Source organism: Typopeltis vanoorti, chromosome 4 (assembly GCF_054136105.1).
Source record: "Typopeltis vanoorti isolate ZY-2024b chromosome 4, IOZ_Tvanoo_1.0, whole genome shotgun sequence".
NCBI classification, from domain to species: Eukaryota; Metazoa; Arthropoda; class Arachnida; order Uropygi; family Thelyphonidae; genus Typopeltis; species Typopeltis vanoorti.
The window spans coordinates 105169707-105191924 of record NC_143552.1 but is presented as its reverse complement, the minus strand read 5'-3'; the positions used below and the strand labels follow the sequence as shown (position 1 = coordinate 105191924).

Below are 22218 nucleotides of genomic sequence, written 5' to 3'. Positions count from 1 at the left end.
GTCTGTTTTGGTTGCCACGTTCTATTAATGGTTCTAATCATTTTGTACACCCCCTTACTTTTATGCTCTCCATAATGCCTGTTCTATATTATTGCACTGGGCTTCTAACCATTTCATCTTATGCATTCTGACTGCTTTTTTCACCTCATTACACTTTCTTCTAAATTGCTCCTCTATTTGTTCTGATGTATCCCTTCTTATCTTCAACATTCTTTTCTCCTGTACTAACTTCAGTGTTTCTCGTCTAATCCACTTCTTGATGTTCTCTTCTTCTGGTACTGTTTCTTCAACTGCATCTTCTATCACCTTCATTACTCTTAGATTAAAATTTTTTTCTTTGTCCACACTTTTAAGTTTCTCTTCTAAAACTGTTCTATACCTTCTTCCTATTTCTGGTTCACTTATTCTTGCTATATCTCTTTGTTTCTGATGATGGGTTTTATGTTTTTTTTTAATTTCAACTTGATGTTTGCAATCACTAAACTATGATCCGAGTCTATATCAGCTCCTTGAAAAGTTCGACACTGCTGTACTGATGTTATCCATCTTCTTTTAATTGTAATCATATTGATCATGTTCTTGGTTTTCCCATCATTTGATTGGCATGTCCATTTTCTAAAGTCCTTTTGTCGCTTGTGTTACAGATCATCATCTCGTGGTCCACAGCAAATTCTAACATTTTTTCACCTCGTTCATTTCTTTCTCCAAAACCATATTTTCCCAAGATGCTTTCCCAACCATCATTATCTATTCTGATTTTGGCATTCCAATCTCCTTCGACAATTAGTGCATCTTGCTTTGGTATTGTTTCTATTGTCTCTGTCAGATCTTTGTAAAATAAGTCAATATCGTCATCTGTGCTGTCAGATGTGGGTGCATATATCTGGACTATTGATATATTAAATGGCTTTGCTTGAAATTTTGCTACTATGATTTGTTTATTGACTGGTTTGTAGCTTAACAGTGCTTCTCTAGCTCTTTTGTTAAGAAGGAAGCCAACTCATGTACAGTAACAAACAAAATTAATCTGAACACTCACATTTTAAAGGAAAATTTTAATTTTGCAAGAAAATAAGTACGAATATGAAACTCCAAATTTACTTAATCATTTACATGTGCTCCTCTGGAACCACTCATCCAATATTTTTATGTTTGGTCACTTTTCGTCATATCATCAACATGCACAAGTCATCCTGGACCATCATGTGTAAAACAACCCTGGGACATCTTTTTAGCTGGGTGTTTAGGAGCTTGTTGAAAGTGGGCAGGAGAAGTTTTCTCAGCCATGGATTTGCAAACATAGAGTACCTGCTCTCCTTGGACAAAGAAATGGCTCTCGTCTGAGAATATGACCCCTCCACCTTTCCTCTTCTCAACAGTCTAATTCTTGGAACACTTTTGCCCACTGGAGCCTCTTTTTCTGCATAGCCATCATCAATGGTTGTTTCTCTTTTGGTCTGTGGGCATTCCCCAGCCCTGCTTCCAACAATCTTCAGTGAACTGTCATGACAAAAACATTAATCCCACCAGCTGTCTAGTCTCTTTAAGTCTACAGAAGACAATCTTGGATTAATTTGGCTTTTCCTAACTAGTAAACAATCTTGAGTAAGTGTAGTATTTCTTTTCACCCACATTTTCCTTTTCTGTCAGGAGAAAAGGTACCAGTCTCCCTAAACCTCTTTAAAATCGCATTAACAGTACCCAGGCAGTTTGTCTTTGAGTCATTGATGTGTGCTGAGAAAGAGTACATGGTTTTTGAACACTTTCTTGGAGATGTATCCATTTTATAGCTACACAAACTGAATAAAACACTACGAATGTCAATTTGTTTACACTATTAAAAATGCACATCATTATTAATAAACATCACAGAGACAGTTAAAATGCAGCATTCAATTCAAAATAGTGAACTATAATCAAAACTATTGCGAGCTGAAACAAAAACCAAACCAAAACTTGACAAAAATTCAGCTTGTTCGCTACTGTATAACACAATCTGAAACAATTATTCCTGTCTTCGAAAATAACAAACTCCTTAACAAAGAATAATATTACTAAGATGCATAATTTATGCTGACTTAGAAGCTCTGCTAAATGATAATTTACTGACATTCTTACATCATCGCTTACTTAAATTAGTATAATGAATCATTTGTTGCTCAAAGAGTAAATATTATAATACAATTAATGTTATTTTGAAGTCCTTTCTTTCTTTCTTTATTTTAAAGTATTCAAAAGCATTAATTTTTTTAGAAATTAAGCATGTCTAAATGAGGCTTAATGCTTACTACCTGAATTTCATTTTATACAAACGTGTAAACGGCAGACAAACAAAGTAACAAACTTTACCATCGTAACTGTAGGTGATTCTAAGCTGGTGCCTTTCTTTTTTGTCAGTTTTCTGCAAAAGGTAACAAAAATTAAAAAAAAAAAAAACATTCATTACAAATATCTTTTATAATCAGAGCTTAAAGGACACATACTAAATACTCTAATATTTATTTAGGACAATAAATGGTACAAGGTGATTTGAAATTAGCACAAAAAAAAGTTAATACATTTTTACTTCACAAAAACAAACCACGAAGTTCTAAACCAAGAACAAGATGCATTTATTACTGATTTGGTAATAAGCATAAAGGAATATCTAAGACAGATGTTTTTTTTTCTTCTGATTGTTATCTAATCACTAATAAATGCATCTTGTTTGTCCATTGGCTTCAGGATTTTTAGTTTAAGCATAGAAACTAAAAACAAAGTGTTCTTAATTTTTTAACCAAATTTAAAATTGAACAGTACTACTTATTGTCGTAAAAAGCCTAATTTATTGCCTTTTAAGGTGATATTTGCCAGCAAAAATGCATAATCTCAATAAATGACTTAAAAATTAACATAATCATAACTATTTTATCCAAAAGTGCAAACTTACTTTGTCAGAACATCTTTCATAGTTCCAATCTAATGAATTAGAAATAGAACCATTGAACCTCTGAGCAAGCTTAAATGTCATGCCTCTGTTTATCAATGTCCCAGAGAAGAAATTTTATGCCAGCTACAATATTTAAAACTTACTATTTAAGCAATACATAGAAAAAGACACCCTTCCAATTTCAAGGAAAATATTATGAAGACAAAGAGAATCTTGTAATGAGTGCACCACTGTCTTCATTTTTGCCAATTTATTTATGGAGTCATTTGAAAAGAGGGCCCCCCCCCCCCCCCCAGAAAACCTACCATCTAAAATCCAAATAAGGTTATGCTATATAAATGACATATTTTACTTTAGCTAGGTTCAACAAAGCAGCCAGAAGAATTCCCAAGCTACTTGAACAGCATCCATGTGCAATGTATGCATTCATGCACACATTACACTCTTGAAAATAACAGTACATTATCATAAAGTTCTGATATAACGTGACATATACTTTTATTTTAATTATTTAACTATTTTTATTCATTTTTTTACTAGAATCTTAATATAATTAGAACTGCATGTACATGATGCTCTACATTATGTATGTGCAGTTCAGCATGTCATTCTGTTGAATATTCCAGTTTCTGTTCGTGTTGTTTAAATTGAAAGTCATATTGAAGACACCCTTGATACTAGGACAAAAATTTTATCTTAATTAACACATTCACTGCCAACTACGAGTATACTCATAGTTGGTATATGAGCCTCACAAGCCAACTATGAATATACTCGTATATCGATTACCGCCAGCAACGAGATTACTCGTACTGACCTTGAAGAAGAGAAAGTGCTTGGCGTGCGGAGCGTAGCAGAGAACATGTGTATACTCGTAGTTGGTATATGAGCCTCGCAAGTCAACTACAAATATACTTGTATGTCGATTACTGTCGGCTACGAGATTACTGAACTCGAAGAAGTGAAAGTGCTTGGCGTGCGGTAACAAACTATGCCCGAGGACCGTAGCAGCGAACGTGTTAAATATATACATAAGGCAAATTCATATTATGTTATTTATTAAGGATACTACTATTTCTTGACATACTCCTAGAGATCTCCAAAGAAAAGTCAACTCATCTATTGTGAAAACTAATCCATGCTGGACGATACCTCCATACTACATCTCACCATCATCCCTACACAAAATCTAAAATTAATTAAAACACTGAGTGACAGAGAGAATACAATACCTCAAGTAACATAAAAAAGATCAAAGAATCTTAAACTCAGCTACACCTTATCTCAAAATGGATACAATAACAAGATGTTCATTAATATCCTATAACCCATTCCTCAAAGGTAACTAACAGTAACCATGAAAACTGAGAATAAAAGGATAATCCTGTATATTACATACCTAGCACATAAAGACAAAATAATATATGATCTCAACAGCATGATATAAAAGTAGCCTTCATCTTCGTATGCGAAATCTCAAGATTTTTACATCCTCTTAAACCATTTCATCCACTCTTAAAAAGTTAGTAGTCTATAAAGTCCACTTTTCGTGCAGTATATTTATGTAGGACAAATGGGATTATCGAGAGAGAGAGAGAGAGAGAGAGAGAGAGAGAGATCTGCATGTTAAAGATGTAGAAAAGAGAAAACATAAATCTGAAAAAAGCCTTTTCACACAACTAATGAAGAAGTAGAGAAAGGGTTACATGTCATTGATGAGTCATAATATTTTATGGCATAAACAACACCAAAAGAGGAAAAAAATACATTTATTGCACTCCTAATATTTTACTGGTTTTCTATCCAGCATCATCAGAGTACAATTATAACTGTGATAAGCACACAGCACTAAACAATGTAATTGAGGAAAACAATTTAAATTGTAACTGACAACAGAACTGATGTCCTTACATGGTACCCTCTATAGGTTGGATAACCACAAAGTTAATATAGAGAAATCAGGCTATCAAGTCTCAAGTCTTAAAATGATAGTCTCCCATGTCTTTGGTAAATTAATGCAACTATACTTGTTGAGGTCAGGGAGAGAGTGCTTCATAGTTGATATTGATTCTAAAAAATAATCTCTCCGACCTATAATGGCAAAAAAAAACAAAAAAAAAAAAAAACATGAAACTAGTAGAGAATTATTGTAGAAGTAATAATCTTAATTAGTTATGTGGTGTTATACCATAAGTCTATAGACTGCTATAAACAATGGAAAAAGATAGAAGAGCCCCGTGAACAAAAGGAAGAGAGGAGATATCATCGAGTTATATAAGTTGGTAGGGAGAGGGATGTTACTAGATTAATGTGGAGATCTTTTGTAGAGTAGGGGGGGGGGGGAAGGAGTAGAACAAGAGGTCTTCTCTGAAAGCTGTATAAGAAGGGTGTGAGGAGCAGGGTTATATGGAGAGTGGTTGATGAATGGAATGCATTGCCTGAGAGTGTGGTGAGTGTGGAGATAATAATCAAGTAAGTCAAGGCAAACATAAAAAAAAAAAAAGGATGTAACATAGTACAGTGATTCACTCATTAAATTTGAACTTATGAGTTTACAAGGAGCAAAAACTAATGATGGGACAAATGTAACTGTGTGTGTGTGTGTGTGTGTAAGGGGGGGGGGAGTGTATATATTTTTACTCCCTTCTCTCAGACACTCCGAGTTGTTAAACACTCAGTAAACCTTGTTCATATCCCAGAATATCTCATATGAACCTTAACCTCTTAATTTCCCTTTTTAAACTCATTACTCATTAAACCTATTAAAAGATTAAGTCTCCACACTCTTGTAACCAAATAAAAATCTTTAATTTACAATATATATATATATATATATACACAACATCAAAATCAACTACTTAATTACTATGCAAGTGCTAGTGTATTCTTCAATTCACAAAGAAAAACACTTAAATGTGCACAACTTCTTTTCAATTACATAAACCAACAGATGATATTGTCCTAGATGGACATCACTTCTGAAATTTCAGTTTCTTGCTTCCTACAGAAACTTTTATTCTTTCTTAAATTTGCACAGGAGAAAAATTAACATAAAACTGCTCTCTATCTGACAATAGCATAAGACAAGCAAATTCGTCTTGCGTCTTAAATCACAGGACACTGAAGAAAACATATCTTGTCTTCATCCAAGACACCTATGTAACTTCACTTTCTATATGAAAAGCACAGCAAGCTCCACTGAAACTACTAAAAACCATCTCATCATTTTAGAATGAATTAACTTTCTATGTGAAAGTCACAACACTCTTCTCAAAACTATCACCAGTTTTAACACTACAGAACAATTCTGCCTTCTATATGAAAGTGTCTGAAGAAATAACTAAAACATGCCAACAACAACTTATCAGACTGAGAATCATAAATAAAACAAACTTTACTAGGTCCATTCTATATGAACTGGAAATCAATAAAGTTCCTTTCAGCTTCAACTGAAATAAATCCTAAATGGATTAATGACTACAAAAAAGTCACACTTATCTCTTCATAAAAGGATATTATTATTATTACGGGTATCTCCATAGAGTCAGTAGACTCATCGCAGGAGACCCAAACTATCAAAACAATATCTATCATATCTCTTCTTGAATTAATTTACTGATGAAGAACTTACAACTGAGTCTGGCATTTTTCACCTTCAGGTGAAAAATCTAGTTCTCACACCCTAGTTAACCACACTTTTCCTTAATTTCCAGGGATGACCTCTTGTTCTTCCATCACTATCACACAACTGAAATATTTCCCTTGCATCAATCTTATAAAAACCTTTAAGTAATTTAAATGTTTCTATCATATCCCCTCTTCTCTGCCTATCAACAACCTCTGCAATCCACAAGCTCTCAATCTATCAATGTAGGAAGCATTTTTTTAAATCACTCACCAACTTAGTCACTCTCTTCTTAACCTTCTCCACAACCTCCTTATCTCCAAGAAATCCAGGTGACCAGAGCACAGTAATCCAAATGGAAGTATCAGCACCTTATAAAGGGGAATAATAACCTCTTTATTTCTGGACGTTAGTGTGTTCTTCAATAACCAATTAATCCTATGTGCAATCTTGGACACCTTAGCAATGTGTCCTCTGAACTTCATCTTCCTATCCACCAACATCCCCCAAGTCTCATCAATCTCTTGGAGTACCATTCCATCAACGTAGTACATAGCTGGTAATATTTTAATCCCAAAATGCATAACTTTACACTTTTCCACACTGAACTGACATCCATTATCTTTTGTCCATTTTGCCAGCTTACTTAAATCATCCTGCAAACTCTCAACATCAGCTTGATTGTTTATTGTGTTACCCAACTTTGCATCATCAGCAAACAACTGAATATCTCTCTCTTCAAGCCATTTCCTATATCATTTATGTACAAATTAAACAAAAAAAGGTCCAAGCACACACCACTGGTCACTTGCCTCATCCTGGACTCTGCTCCTCCATACACCACTTTCTTGTATCTCTCCATGAGCCATTCTCTTATCTTCTTTCAATCTTCCATTTCTGTTTTTTCTAATTTCTGCTGTCTTCATATATTGAAGACACACTCCATAGTTTTCTCCTGCTGTGTTAATTTCCTCCTCCCCAAACAGATGAATGCTAACCTTCTTTTTGCTTTCATGCATGCCTGGAAATGCAACTGAAAAACTTCCACTCAAGTCCACCACTATGTACTACCATTATGCTTTTCAGTGTCGGACTTGAAATGATGAAGTTCTTTCTTCACAGTACAGAAAAGTTTAATTATAATTTCAAAACGAAACATCCAGAAATTATAATAGTTAATTTACTAATCTTCTCACACTGAGGTAAGCTCATTTCATCACTTCTGATAATATAGCGGTGACTTTTGCTTCCCTTGACACAACATTTCGTATACAATTTGTTTAGATAAACAACACCAAAAAACATTACAACTTTTGATGATGCATACAAAATTATAATTGACCATCAATATTCTAAATTAAATAAATTTATTTTACATCTACACAAGATTTCAGTAGCCAAAAACATTGCAAAACATTTTGCATGTGACATATTAACTTAACTTTAATTAATTTATATATATATATATTAAACTTGTGGAATATTGCAATTTTAATACAATCAAGAAAGAAAAAAGAGATGGTAGGGCTCATAGGAACAAATGATTAAAGTAGTGATAAATGCAATATTAGAGAGAATAGGAAAAGACTGCTGAAAGAAGTGAGAAAGAAGAGTGAGAGAGTGAAAACTGTTCAACTACTGCCAAGATATGATGATAATGAGTTAAAAAAAGAAGGTTCTGATAGCAAATGATCTGGCAAACAAGTTATATAGAAGAAATGGGTGTAGGTTTTTGGATGAATGGAGTGAGTATGATAACAAAAAAGATTTGTATAAGAGGATGTCCTGCAACTGTATGGGTTTTGCATCAGGAGTCTAGAGAATTATTTATTGGAATGAGAACTAATTCAGAGAGTTAGGGAAACTAGATCATCATGAAAAAAATGGTGATAATGTGTAAGAGCAGCTGAAGTATGCAATTATGATAATGATATAAATGTTAGTGAGCATGGTTATGAATCTGGTGAGGATAAACCTGATGCACTAGGTTCAGACATTTTGAGTGTATGTGTGTGTGTGAATAGGAAGGACTGCAAAGTAGCCCAAATGATCTGAGCAGATAGTAGATGTAAATATACATAAAAGACAGGAAGTAACTTATTTCTATACACAACTGTCAGGGGTCAGGAACAAAAGGGTTGAGTTTGTTGCTACAATTAATATGATGTGGCCTAAGATTGCCGGCATTAGTGAACCCTAGATCTCTTCGAGTCAGATGCATTAAGTGGAATTGAGTTTAAATAGTACAGTATTTTCATGAATTATCTTATATCATTACTACTAATGATATAAGATAATTTGAGTCCAGGAAGCAGTGGTGAGTTTGAGCTATCTGGTGTAGAGGCTAGAAAGATGAACTATAAGGTGGAGTATTTTTTACTGAAATGGTGGTTTAGTTTCTGGGGAAGATGAAATGGATCACGAAATTAACTTGATGGGCAAGTAATCATTATGGATGATTTCAATTACCCAGATATATGATTGGGTTGCAGAGAAAACTTACAATAGAAATGAATAATTTATTAAGCTTGCAACACAACTTTTGTAGGTAGCATGCAAAAGAAGGAACATGAATCAAAGTGTATTAAATTTAATCATAGTGGCAGAAGAGGTTTTCAGTTAAGGAGGCGAATGTTTTACTACCAGTTGGTGACAGTGATCATGCTGTACTGACCTGGGAAGTACCTAAGTATACTGATATTCCAATTAAGAAAGAACATATGCTGATGGTTAGTATATGAGAAGGATATCAACGGTACATGGGTAGTAGTTTTCAGATGCTTAAATGATACAGTATCTAAATATTTCCATAGAGTTTGAAGAATAAATAGGTGGGAATGAATGAAATGGATATACAACTATATCAAGCAAGCGACTCATATGATGATGCAGAAGGAATATTGTGAGAATAAGGATGAGAGGAGTTATGAAATATAAAGACAGGCCAAAAAAAAAAAAAAAGTTATGAGTATTGTATAGACAGAAAAGTGAGAGTATAAAAACAAATCGGCCATGACTAAAGGCAACCCAAAAGAATTTTGTCATCATGCTGTAAGTAAGAGAAGGAATGAAAGTGGAAGAACAACTTCATTGAATGCTGATGACTTATTTTAATGGTATTAACAACACCCAACAATTTTATCAAAAGATGTTTTATTAACTGCTTATATTTTGCTGAATTTCAAATCAGCATCATCATCAGAGCAACACAGCTTGTATACGTGACAATGAGTAAGTGAAACAATACAAATGTAATGGACAAAAGACCTAAAGTCCTATTTTGGAGCCCTTTAATGTTGTAAAAAAAAGGGCACCAAAATAGGACTTGAGATCTTTTGTCCATTACAATTGTATTGTTTCACTTATTCATTGTTGTGTATACAAGCTGTGTTGTGCTCTGATGATGCTGATTTGAAATTCAGCCAAACATAAGCAGTTAAAACATATTTTAATAAAATTGCTTGGTGTTGTTAATACCGTTAAAAATAAGTCATGAATAACCTAAGCTTATCTGTTAGACTTATTGAATGCTGATGGTATGCTTGTGTCTGAAGCTGATGCCACTATTTCAAATAATGAGCATCCACTTTGCAAAGATTTATCAACCTGGTATATGTAAAATGAAGCATACTACACTGGATGAAGAAAGTGAGGGAGAGAAGATGCATAAGAAATTCTAGAGCTATTGCATAACTTGGACAAACATTTGGCAATAGAGACAGGTTGGATATCAGCATATATATATATATACACACTAAAGGATGTTTAGTTGTACTTGTTAGGCTTTTGACCTGATTATATAATTTGAGCCTTAACTTTGGAAAAATCCCACAGGAATAACAGTCCTGTTGTACAAGTAATAGTGCAAAAATTGATGTCTAACAATAGATCTATGAGTATCTCTGAAATGTTAGAAAAGTTGGTAAGAACTTGCATACAGAAATGGGTCGAGAGATAAGTTATATTTTGCAAAGAGAATGGGTTTATCAAAGGAAGGTCATGTTTGAGTAATAAGCTCATATTTTATAATCATATTACAGCTGTGTAGAGCAATGGGAATGGTTACACTACGATACTACTGTTGCATAAATTAGAGGACATAGGAATGGAATATAAACTATAGATTGCCATAGAGATCACATCTGTGTGCATTATCTCCTGCTATGCACCTCAGCCAGGATGCCTGGCCGAGGAGCATGACAAATTCTAGACAGACTTGGAAACATACATCCATGTCATCAAAGCCAAATCTGATAAACCACTAATTATTGGTGGAGACTTAAATGGCCATGTTGGCCATTCCCAAGATGATTTTGGTGGTTGTGAATATGGCACATGCAATGATGGAATTGAATGCATCTTAGAATGGCATCCCCGAAGCTTATATATGCTGGGTGCAGTTCCTCTACATTAACACCACCAGTTCTATGCGCTGTGCTGCCGGCATCACAAGCCATTTAACATTCAAGTTGGTGTCTACCAAGGCTCTGCCCTATCACTAGTTCTGTTTATCTTGTGCATGGACAGAGTGACTGCAAACCTCCAACAACCTCACCCATGGACCACATTACACTTAATTTATGAAATGGTATCGGAATTTTTTATATGGGATGTGAGTTTGCTGGATAACAGATTTTTTAAGGAAAACTGTCAACAGGAAGTTGATAAATGTAACCTTTTGTGCAGTATTATCATAATATCCTGTACATCCCCCCCCCCCAAGAGTACATATCAGGAATTTGATGAGAATGAATTATTACGATGCATAAACAAACATTGACATTTAAGGACAAAGAAGTTATTTTGCCTCTTTACAAAGGCTTGATATGCTCACACTTGGACTACTTGTGTACAGATTTGGTCTCCTACATTCATGAGAGGATGAAAATGCTGTGAAGAGAGTAACTACAAAGAAGTTAGGAAGATATCAGAGTTATGGAAAATGGATTGTGATGCTGGATGATTAAATTTTTTTTTATATGGAAGGTGGGAGAGGACATTTGGGTACTTGTGGAACTTGATTTTGTGATTAAGAAAGGAGTGAGCGTTAGATGGACTATGAAAGCAGATGGCTATACCAATGAAACTGAAATTGCAGCATCATGTTCTTATTAACCAAATCCAGGTATTCGACACTCCAATTATGCAAGCACCTTATTTTCCAAGCAAGGTTGCATGAATGCATTAGAAATCTGAATCTTATATAAAAAAAACAAAAAAAATAACTAAAATCTTAGGATCTAGACTATGTAGTTGGAACCTCCTTGAAAAGGACATAAAGATCATCACTTTTGAAAGCATAAGCAAAATGTAGAATAATTTTCATATATAATTCTAAATTTTGCACTGTAACAAAACACAAGTTCAAAGGAATCCATTTTTTTTTTTTTTTAATACATTAAGCCTGATGAGTAGAGATGGAACTTCTGTGGTAACTTTAAAGTAATTGCATATTTATCTCTATTATGTGAGTAAGATAGCCTATCTTAAGTTAACTAGTTCAACAGATTTTAGTGCTAAGGAAAATTTGCTTTCAATTTCCCCATTGTAACACATGAAAAAGTTCTCTTGCCACTGCACTTAATTTATGAAAATTTTCATTAAGGTTTTAAATAAGAACAGTGATAATTTTTTGATATTAAAGAATTCTCCAGCATGAGTGATGCAAAAATTAAAAACAGTATCTTTATTGGTCCACAAATCTGCACATTTATAAAGGACAATTGATGAAATCTTAAATGATATGCTGAAAATGCAGTACCAAGGGTTTACTTTGAAAGCTTCCAAGTAGTTTAGCAATAAATAAAATAAAAGAAAAACCTAGCATATCACAAAAGAGATCATTTTGGCTAATCAATGATCTGCTCTATCACATCATTATTACATAGACTGTACATGCAGTAGCTACTCACTAGTCTAACACCACTTAACCTGCTTCTCCTCTCCTTTTCTTCTTTCTCTATTCTCTGGAACAACTTTCTCACAAAATGTTTCTTGAGAACTATACAACCTGTAGTCATTGAAGAATATCAATAGGTTTCCCCTCTCCTCTCTCAATATTTCCTCCTGAAAGTGTGTTAAGGTGCTGGTTTCTGCAATCTCTCATTTGTGGGATAGATATTAAAGAAACAAACAAACAAAAAATTACAAGAGATACAGGCTGCATATGCTTATCAGGCTCTCAAGAGTTCAACTCTTAACTTCAACCATTTTATAGTGCATTCCATTTTTTACCCATCTGATTTCCAAATATCATTCCTACATAACTGAATACAACATCACAAATGCAACCATTACACAGTATATTTTCTAAACTGTTTTGTACACCTCAATTATATTCCCCTTCTCTTGCCTTAAAAAAAAAAAAAAAAAAAAAAAAAGCAGACTCTATATTAAGACAACCACTGATTGTATATGATGTTCCGTGGACTTAATATCATTTTGATGGTTTCTTTTTTCTCTGTCCCTTTTCTTCATTACCAGAACATCTAGAAACTCAGAGACAGTAATTTGTATGTGAGAAAAATGCTTTATTAAGAGGGATCAGAATATCCTTTTCTCTATTGTTCTATATTCTTCTAATGTGAATTGTCTTAAATAATTTCTATACTTTTTTCACTTCCCCTTTTCTTCCAACTGCTGCCCATTAATATGAGAAATCAGCCTTTGGCTTTTAAACAACGAAAGTTTTTAAAACTTACCCTGATTCTGTATTCTTTTCATAGTTGTTTCTTGATACCTGGTGTACTGATAAATTTAAAGATATATTTATAATACCCTGCAATTCCTTTGCTGGAGAGCCTCTAGAATCAGTAGAACTATAAAACATCTCTAATTAGAAAGGAATTACAATGAAATCAATTTAAATTTCTATTTATTTATATACTTTCATCCAAAGGAAATTCAATGTCAATTTATTTAACAGTATTAATTCACAATGCAAGAATAATAAAAAAATAATATTTATTTAACTTATTTTTTGCTGATATTTTGCTGGTATTATACCTAGCATCTTCAAAGCACAAAAAACAGTTTGTCACAGTACACGAGCAGCAACAATTTAGTCAACAGTACGACCAGTTTAAAAAATTGTAACCAACAACACAAGGAACTAAAGTTCTAACTGGTGCCATCTATTGTTGAACTAAAGAGAAAGAAAAACAAGCAAGTATTAATTCAACCTTACAATGACTGTCTCACAGATTTTTAATAAATTAATACAACCATACTTGTTGAGGTTTGGGGAATGTTTTAAAACTAATTGAATTTAATTAGTTAATTGGTATGTAACCAAGTCATTCTACTTTGGACAAACAGACCAATCTGTACAATAAAATTAGTTTAATCCTTTATCCAAGTGTGAGCAAACAAAGTTTGCACCTGAAAGTATCTTCAGGCGCAAACTTTGTTTGCTCACACTTGGATAAAGGATTAAACTAATTTTATTGTACTCTAACCAAGTGAAAAATAAACTTTCAGACCAATCTGTTTCTATACACCTTTCTAAACACCAAACCTACATTTCCTCCAACAAACAGAACAAATTGACTCTTGAAGGATTATTAATACTTTCAGGCGCAAACTTTGTTTGCTCACACTTGGATAAAGGATTAAACTAATTTTATTGTACTCTAACCAAGTGAAAAATAAACTTTCAGACCAATCTGTTTCTATACACCTTTCTAAACACCAAACCTACATTTCCTCCAACAAACAGAACAAATTGACTCTTGAAGGATTATTAATACTAGCCACAGGATCCTTTGGAATGATGCTAAATTACTACAAAGATGTATCCATAAATATGAGCATCTCTTTAAAGAAAGTTCCGAAATACTTTGGTATCATCTACATCTCAACCTTAATGATGAATTCTCTATGCAAAAAATCTGGGAAAATATGAATATGAACTATACTGTTTAATTATATAATGTTTTTGTTTTTTCCCTAAAATCGCATGCGTGCACGTGCACACACACTTCAACTGATTCTAATAGTATTGTTTTTATCTCTACTGTCCCGTGACTGCATGTGAGTAATGATTTCATTCTCCATATACCTTTGTTGTTTAATTTTTTGATTTTAAACTGTTTTACATTGATCCACAATACACAAATCAAAATATTTGTAATTAATCCATCTTATTTAAACATTTTCAACTGAGTCTTGTTACTTGTTCAGAATCAATAGCACACAGCTATCTATTAATTAACGTATAAATTTGTTATGTTATGTTATGGCAGATTAATGAGTTATGTACAGAATTCAGAAGATGTTTATTGTTAGTCAGTTATTAAATGTGATATCTTTTGTTTGTGAAGCTAACAAGCAACACTACATAAAGAATATGAGAACAGTAAAAGAAGTCCCAAATGATATAAATTTCTCTGGGAGCAAATGTTATTCAAAGGCTCTATCAAGTTATAAAAATCTAATGAGTGTATCACAATTCATAGTAAATTTGTGAACATGCTATAATTTGTGACATACATATATATACATAAAAACAGAGCTGGAATTAAAGAAAGCAACTCACTCATCAACATTGTTATTCCTTATGTTAAGTTTATGGTAAGTACAACTGTGTTGGAGTAATAACTAATTTCTGGATGCTTCAGCCTTCATATTAAGATCATCATCTGGGGTATACACATATATGTATATATAGAGAAAATGCTACAATACAGTTAACACAGTATGACAAAGAATCACTAATTTGATAGACTGTATCTTACTAGCCTGGCCTCTGGTGGGGAAAAAAAAATGCACAACATCAAAGCTATAGTCCTGGTTTTTTTATGGCAATCATATTCAATCACATTGTCCGTGCGGTTAGCCTAGTGGCATTGTGCTTCACAACCATATGCCTGGGGAAGGAGTGTCCCAGGTTCGATTCCCGTCGAAGACGTGAGGAACTTCCTCAGGTATAGCCTAGTTAGCTGGTCTTGGGTGCAGGCAGTAGGGTTTTTTCCACCAGTTTATCTGGCGTTTTTCATCCCACAAGCAGGCAAACCGGCCCCATGAACATACGCTTCTACAGCCAAAAATATATCTCCTCCAGCAGCATACTAGGCGACAGGTCGGTTGGGAGTGGTACTAACAAGTAGTCGCATCAAAGTAACACGTGGGCCTTGCATAGGAAGTGGGAATAAAGCGTAGTGAAAGAAGAAGATATTCAATCACATTATTCTGTAATTATAAACACCAATAAATGCTACACCATTAGTGATAACCTAATCAATATTTAAAACTAAAGGATGAGATTATTACTGTTGATGCCCAGAGTAATTAGTGATTAGAGTCTTGGAGTAAGGGATTTCTGGAAACCTACAGTCCTAATTAAGATCTGTCAGAAAAGTCATGTATGTATGTATGTGTCGAATGTGTGCCACTATTATTGCTGAGATCACAGTGATCCATTAGAATTTCACAGGCTTCTTCAAATTTGAGTATTTTTGGTATGATGCAGATTCAAGTGAAAAAAGGGAGGTGTGGCAGGGTTGTATGTTGTCACTCTTATCTTTTTAATATTTATAGTGAATATATTAAACAAAAGCAAGATAAATTTATTAGACAAAAACAAAAACAAAATATATTAGATTTATACAAAGACTCACTAGGAATTAAGATTGCTGGTAGACAAATAAATAATTTAAGACATGCAGATAAAACTACCCTCAGAGCAAAAACTAAGGAAGATCTGGAAGGAATGGTTGATTAAGTTAAGATAGAAAATAAAAAAAAAAAAGCTAGGTTTAATTTAAATATTAGCAAAACAAAAGTAAAGGCTTCTTGCAATCTGAATGAAATGCAAGAAGCCATCACTGCAAGATGAGAAGAAGACAGAATAGAGGTGAATGAGAGTTATGATTTACTGGACTACATAATAAGGAATGGTAGTCAACGTGAAGATGAAATAACAAAGATAGCTATGTTAAACTTAATAAAAATTATGAAAGATATGTTAATAATTGTGATTTTTTATATAGAGGATATTATCATAATATTAATCCTACAGGCTGCGCAATTGTTTAAATATAGGATTTTTATTTATTTAATCTTGTATATAGAGATGATCTCTGTTCAACAATTATTTTTTTTTATTTCCACATGTACCTATATAATATATGCACAAGGGTTCACTCCAATTTTAACATGCCTTCTCTTTTTTTACTATTTCTTTCAGAATCCAAATAAATCACTGACTCTATACCAAAATACAAAATAAACACATTTAATAAAACAAAAACAATATATGTAAACTACAAACATTATTACATAACTAACTACAAATTTAATTGGATCCAAGGCCTTTTTAAAAATAAACTTACACTTAAGACTAGACTAAACACTTTGTTTTCACAATGACAAAATGTTCATAGCCAGTTTCTCTCTGTCAAGGCCCTTTTCCGAAGATATATGACTTTATTCTTCATTTTCACAGGATCCTTTCTCATCACTTATGTAGCACACATTAATTCTTTCTGACTTAATTCTGTCTTCTTTTTAGTAGAAATAACAGTTACATTCAGCGCCCTTAATACAGATGAAACTTTCTAATCAGTTTTTTCGAAAATTCCTTTAGAACGTAAATAGCAACTTCTTTTATTCACTAATGTTTATTAACAGTCTTCTACTTTAAAAGAATTTACAGTTCCCTTTTCGGAACCTACTATAAATCTTTCAATTAGTGTTTCCTCCAATATTCCTTTTAAAATGCCTATAACAATATTTCCCTTTTATTTATCAATACTTATTCCACTTTAAACTTAATAGTTCCACGATTCCTTTTTCGGAATATACTATTAATTTTCCTCCGAATGTCACATAAAAAATCTCAATTTCCTCAGAATCGAAATGTCTGCTGGTCTGTGTTCTAATTTTCTCTCCGAACACTCTTCTTGTTTACTTTCCCGTTGCTTCGATACTGAACTTGTCAGTTGTCAATCACACATCAAACTTCTCGACGAGCATGCGCACTCCATGAAAGTGGCGAGCGAGAAACTAGGTATAATGGCTGGCACGTTGTCTCCGTTAGCGACAAGAGAATGTCTCCATAAAACACAACTTTTGATAATTTTAAACTACAATAAAATTCCTGTAAGTAATACAAATATCAAATCCAGTAAGTACATAAATTTTTTTAAATGCTTTACATATCACTTTGAAAAACAATTTCAATAACGAGCACATCGCAAGTGCCGACAATACGTGTTACGAAACTAAAACTAATAAACATTCTAACATAAACAATACGTAAAAATATTCAGAATTTTAAATTATGATTATTTTTACAGACAGATGTTAGTAAGGTAATGAAAGTTAGAACTGGTAATGTGCTAGTATTGCCAGTAGTTGTGCATGGATGTGAAAGCTGTATCATTAAGAAGAAAGACAGAAGTGAATTGATTCATTCAAATTATGGATGTGGAGGAGAATTATTTATGAATTAATTATATATTATGAATAACTGCAAGAATGACTAATAAGGTTTTAACATGCCTTCTTTTCACATGGAAAGGTTAAAAAAGCCTCTGAAATCCTAATTAAACTACATCTCAACAATAATGATGGTCTAATTATCTCAAGAATATGGCCAGCTCACATATTAATTAGGACTTTAAGTCTCCAGCAATACCTTACTCTAGGACTTGTTACTTATTACTTCGGGCATTAATTTGACAATAATAACCTTGGCCCTTATTTTAAATAGCGATTAGGCTATTACTAATGCTGCAGTATTTACTGGTATTTTTAATTATAGGATAATATAACTGAATTGATTTGTGGGCATAAAAAAAAAGACTAACGTTGATGGTATTTATTTTACCACCAGAGGTCAGGCCAGTATAGAATGGTAGACCAAATTCCTGCATATTGTGTGAATTGTAGCATCTCTTTCTGTGTGTGTGTGTATACGTACATGTTCCAGGTGAGTGATCTAAATATGATAGCTGAAACATCAGGAAATGGCAGTTTTTACTACAGCTATAATAGTCTCCATTATTTTACCATAATGAATGAACCTTGTAACAATGAAAAAAAACCTATACACATGTAATACTTTGTACTTACTGCTGATTAGTCAATGTGATAGCTCTCTGAAAGATTTTATCAGTAATCAGTTATTCAGTTAGATTTTATTGGTTATCTGTATTCGTGTGTTAATTTATGTAGGCCTCAAGTAATATATTTTATCTCGTTATTCAACTTTGAATTTTAAAGTGAATATTTTCCAGCTCCACCAATAATGTTTTGTTTTTTACTTATGTCCATAAGTAAAATCATATTTGAGGACATATTAAAGCAAAGTAATAAAAATGACACATTGCTTATTACATGCTATAATGAGCAATTCCTCAATACAGGAACTAATTCCTACGTGAGCAGTTGGGACCAGTGTTTAAATTAACATAGGAATATACACTATATATGATAAAAAAAGAATAAAACAAATTGGTTGGATGTGTGAACTCTGAGAGTAAAGTAGGAACATGAAACTTAAAGTTTTATATGATGAACTGGATACCAAGATGTTTCACTAATTATCAGAAACGAGCTGATGGTACACTTATTTCTTGTCCAATGTGCAAATAGGCATGGCTAAAATTTTTCATAAAGAATTAGGATTAAAATTTGAGCTAATAATTCATCAGGATGATGAAGCAATTCAAGTTAAGACATGGAATTTCATGAAGGTTATTCAGGGCGAACACCTTAGCTGATACTTCTAAACTAATACATTTTATGTGAAATTTGAGGAATATGTTCATCATCATCATCAACAACCATGGGAGCAATGCCAGTAGGTGTCTGATGCCATCTTGATGTGATTCTTCCATTGCATTCTATTTTGTGCAAGATGATTCAGTTTGTGTATGGAGTTTCCACACCATTTGAAATGTCATCGCCCCATTCTCTGTTTGGTCTTCCTTTTTTGTTCTTTCCTTCAATCATCCCAAATAGCAGCAATTTTATTTTCCTCTCATCGTTCATTCTACATATATGCCCAAAGAGACGTAGTTTCCTTTTGATTATTTTCTGGATCAGGTTTTCTTTTGGTTGTATTCGTGTGTAGATTTCCTCATTGTTCACTTTCTGGATCCAGATTTTCTATAGCACTTCTTCTCAAATGCTAATATCCTCCTTTCAGATTCTCTCAGGAGTACCCAGGCCTCACATCCATAGACCATGCTGCTGAAGATAAGGTTTCTACAATGCTTAGTTTGCGTCTTTACAGCTCGGCTCTCCCATATTTTGTCCATGGCTTTTAAAATAGTTGTTGCTCTGGCTATTCTAATTTTTATCTTTTTCGGGGTCCAAGTCATGCATCATGTGAAGTGTTCCACATTTTCCAGTTGAAATCTGTCTATGGTAACTCTGTTCAGTAACCCCTGTTGTCCAAATATCATTGTTTTAGTTTTTTCAAAGTTGACATTTTAGTCAATATCTTTTTCCTTCTGTGTATAGTGTTTGCAATGTCTGTTCCAGCCTTGCTGCGTCTTCTTCAATCAGGACAGTGTCATCTGCAAAGCAGAGGTAGTTTATTCTCATGCCATTTACTGAAATGCCTCCACCTTCTTCTTTAATCTTATCTAGTGTTCTTCCCAGATGTGTGATGAAGATGATTGGTGATATTGGGTCCCCTTGTCTTGTACCTTGACTAGTGGCAAAACAATCTCCAGTCACACCTGCTATCCTGATTTTTGCTTGTGCTTGGCTGTTTACATCTTTCAGCAGGCGGATCAATTTATTGTCCACACCATAGTTTCTTAAGAACACAATAAGGAAAACTTAACAAATTTACAATGCTGATAACATTAGATAAAACAGAAAGGCTTGCTTACGTTAAATGATATATGAGAAAAGAAGCATACTCTTGGCCATAAATTATCTACGAAAATGTCCTTCTGTGTTCTGAAATTTCAACACCAGAAATCAAAATGCTTTACCCATTGCCACAAAATTTGTGGGGAATGGCAAAGCAAACAAACATAAAAGATTGCATTCATTTAAAAGCTAATAAGTCTCTCTTCTCTATAACAATAATACAGAAACACAGACAGTAGAGATTTTTGAAAAAAAAATAGTTCATGAGAAATTTGTTCTCTAAGTTTAGTCATTTCTGAAGGAAAAGGGACCTGCCTCAGACAGCACTGTCTAGTGTTATTGATAGACAATGCTCTTTCCTACAATGAATGAATATACTAACTTCAGGCGGTAGTATCTAATTCTGATACTAAGTTTTGCCACCTAATGTTATGACCATAATGCAAATGATGGATCAAAGAACAACTGTGTAAATGTCAACATTCTCTTTTTATCATAGAAGTAGAGGTCATTTAGTACAAATGCTAGATAAGAAATTGGTAACTGGATTCTATTTAAGATGTATCAGATCAGATGTGGTCTCCTATTAAGCTAATTACTTGTTTGACATGGAGTAAACTACTTTCAGAAGTCGAAAGCAGTCAGCTTTCTCCTGAATGGATTGGTTTAATAAATGCTTGAATGCTGCAGCAGATCAAGAAAATAACCATGAAAACAGAAATTGTTGCGTTGAAGTATGAGAGAAAAGAAACAGTTATACATGAATCATAACTTGGCACTCCATTGGCAATTTTCTGAATTAGATGGGACAATAGAATTATCAATACAGTACTAAAATAGATGCAAGAAAATTTAAAAGATCATGAAGAGAAAATGTCGAGTCAAAATCAAAATAACAAGCTAAGATTATGGACTATCTACTAAGGGGGGCAGGGAAAGAAGAACATTTTACAAGTGTAAAAGTGACAGAATGTTAAAACAAAATTTTGCAATAGCTTTGTTTTCTGTTTATTTATTTATGTTACTTCTTCCCAGTATTAACTCAATAACTGAAAGCCTAGTCAAATCAAATGGAATGTAAAAGAATTAAAATATTCTTATAATGCGCTGTCAAGTATAGTGGTAATTATGAAGTTTAGCCTATACCATATATACGAGGGTTGTTTGAAAAGTTTGGTTAAAAAACTAAGTTAAACACATTTTTTTGTAAAAAAATCACTTTTATTTCTCAACAAAGTCTCCAGCAAGGTCTACACATTTGGTCCAATGAGTTTCCAATTTTTTTATCCCATCTAAACAGTAGGATTTGTCAAATTGTGCAAAATAGTCAATGACAGCCTTGATGACATCCTTGTTCAAAGAAAATTTTTTCCCACCGAGCCAAATTTTTAAGTTTGGGAACAAGAAGAAGTTACACAAGGCCAAGTCTGGAAAATACGGTGGACGTGGAACCAATTCAAATCTCAGTTCATGATTTTTGCCATTGCAATGGCCGATGTGTAGGATGGTGCACTGTCTTGATGAAAGATCACTTTTTTGTGCACCAATCTTGGCCACTTTTCTTTAAAAAGGTCCAATAATTATGCATAATAGACTCCTGTTATTGTCTTACCCTTTTCCAAATAGTTTATCATGATAATTCCTTGGATCCCAAAAACAGTGCCCATCACCTTCCCAGAGGAAAAAAAAGGATCTTCGCTTTTTTTGGTGCTCTTCCACCAGGCATTGCCCACAGTTTTGATTGCTGCTTGGATTCAGGTGTGCAGTGGTGGATCCAAGTTTCGTCTACAGTCATGAATCGACGCAAAAATTCCTGCAAATTGCGATTAAACAT

At 33.4% G+C, this 22218-nt stretch overlaps 1 protein-coding gene across 1 annotated transcript in view; it reads right to left on the bottom strand.

Annotated features, from left to right (window-relative positions):
- Window positions 1–22218, bottom strand: part of Vps15 (vacuolar protein sorting 15) — a 529585-nt gene that overhangs the window by 141594 nt on the left and 365773 nt on the right. The window contains exons 24-25 of the mRNA XM_090391958.1: window positions 13256–13372; window positions 2350–2401 (exon numbers count right to left, since the gene is read on the bottom strand). Of these exons, the coding sequence (XP_090248084.1) occupies window positions 2350–2401; window positions 13256–13372 (169 nt within the window). The remainder of the gene's footprint in view (window positions 1–2349; window positions 2402–13255; window positions 13373–22218) is intronic.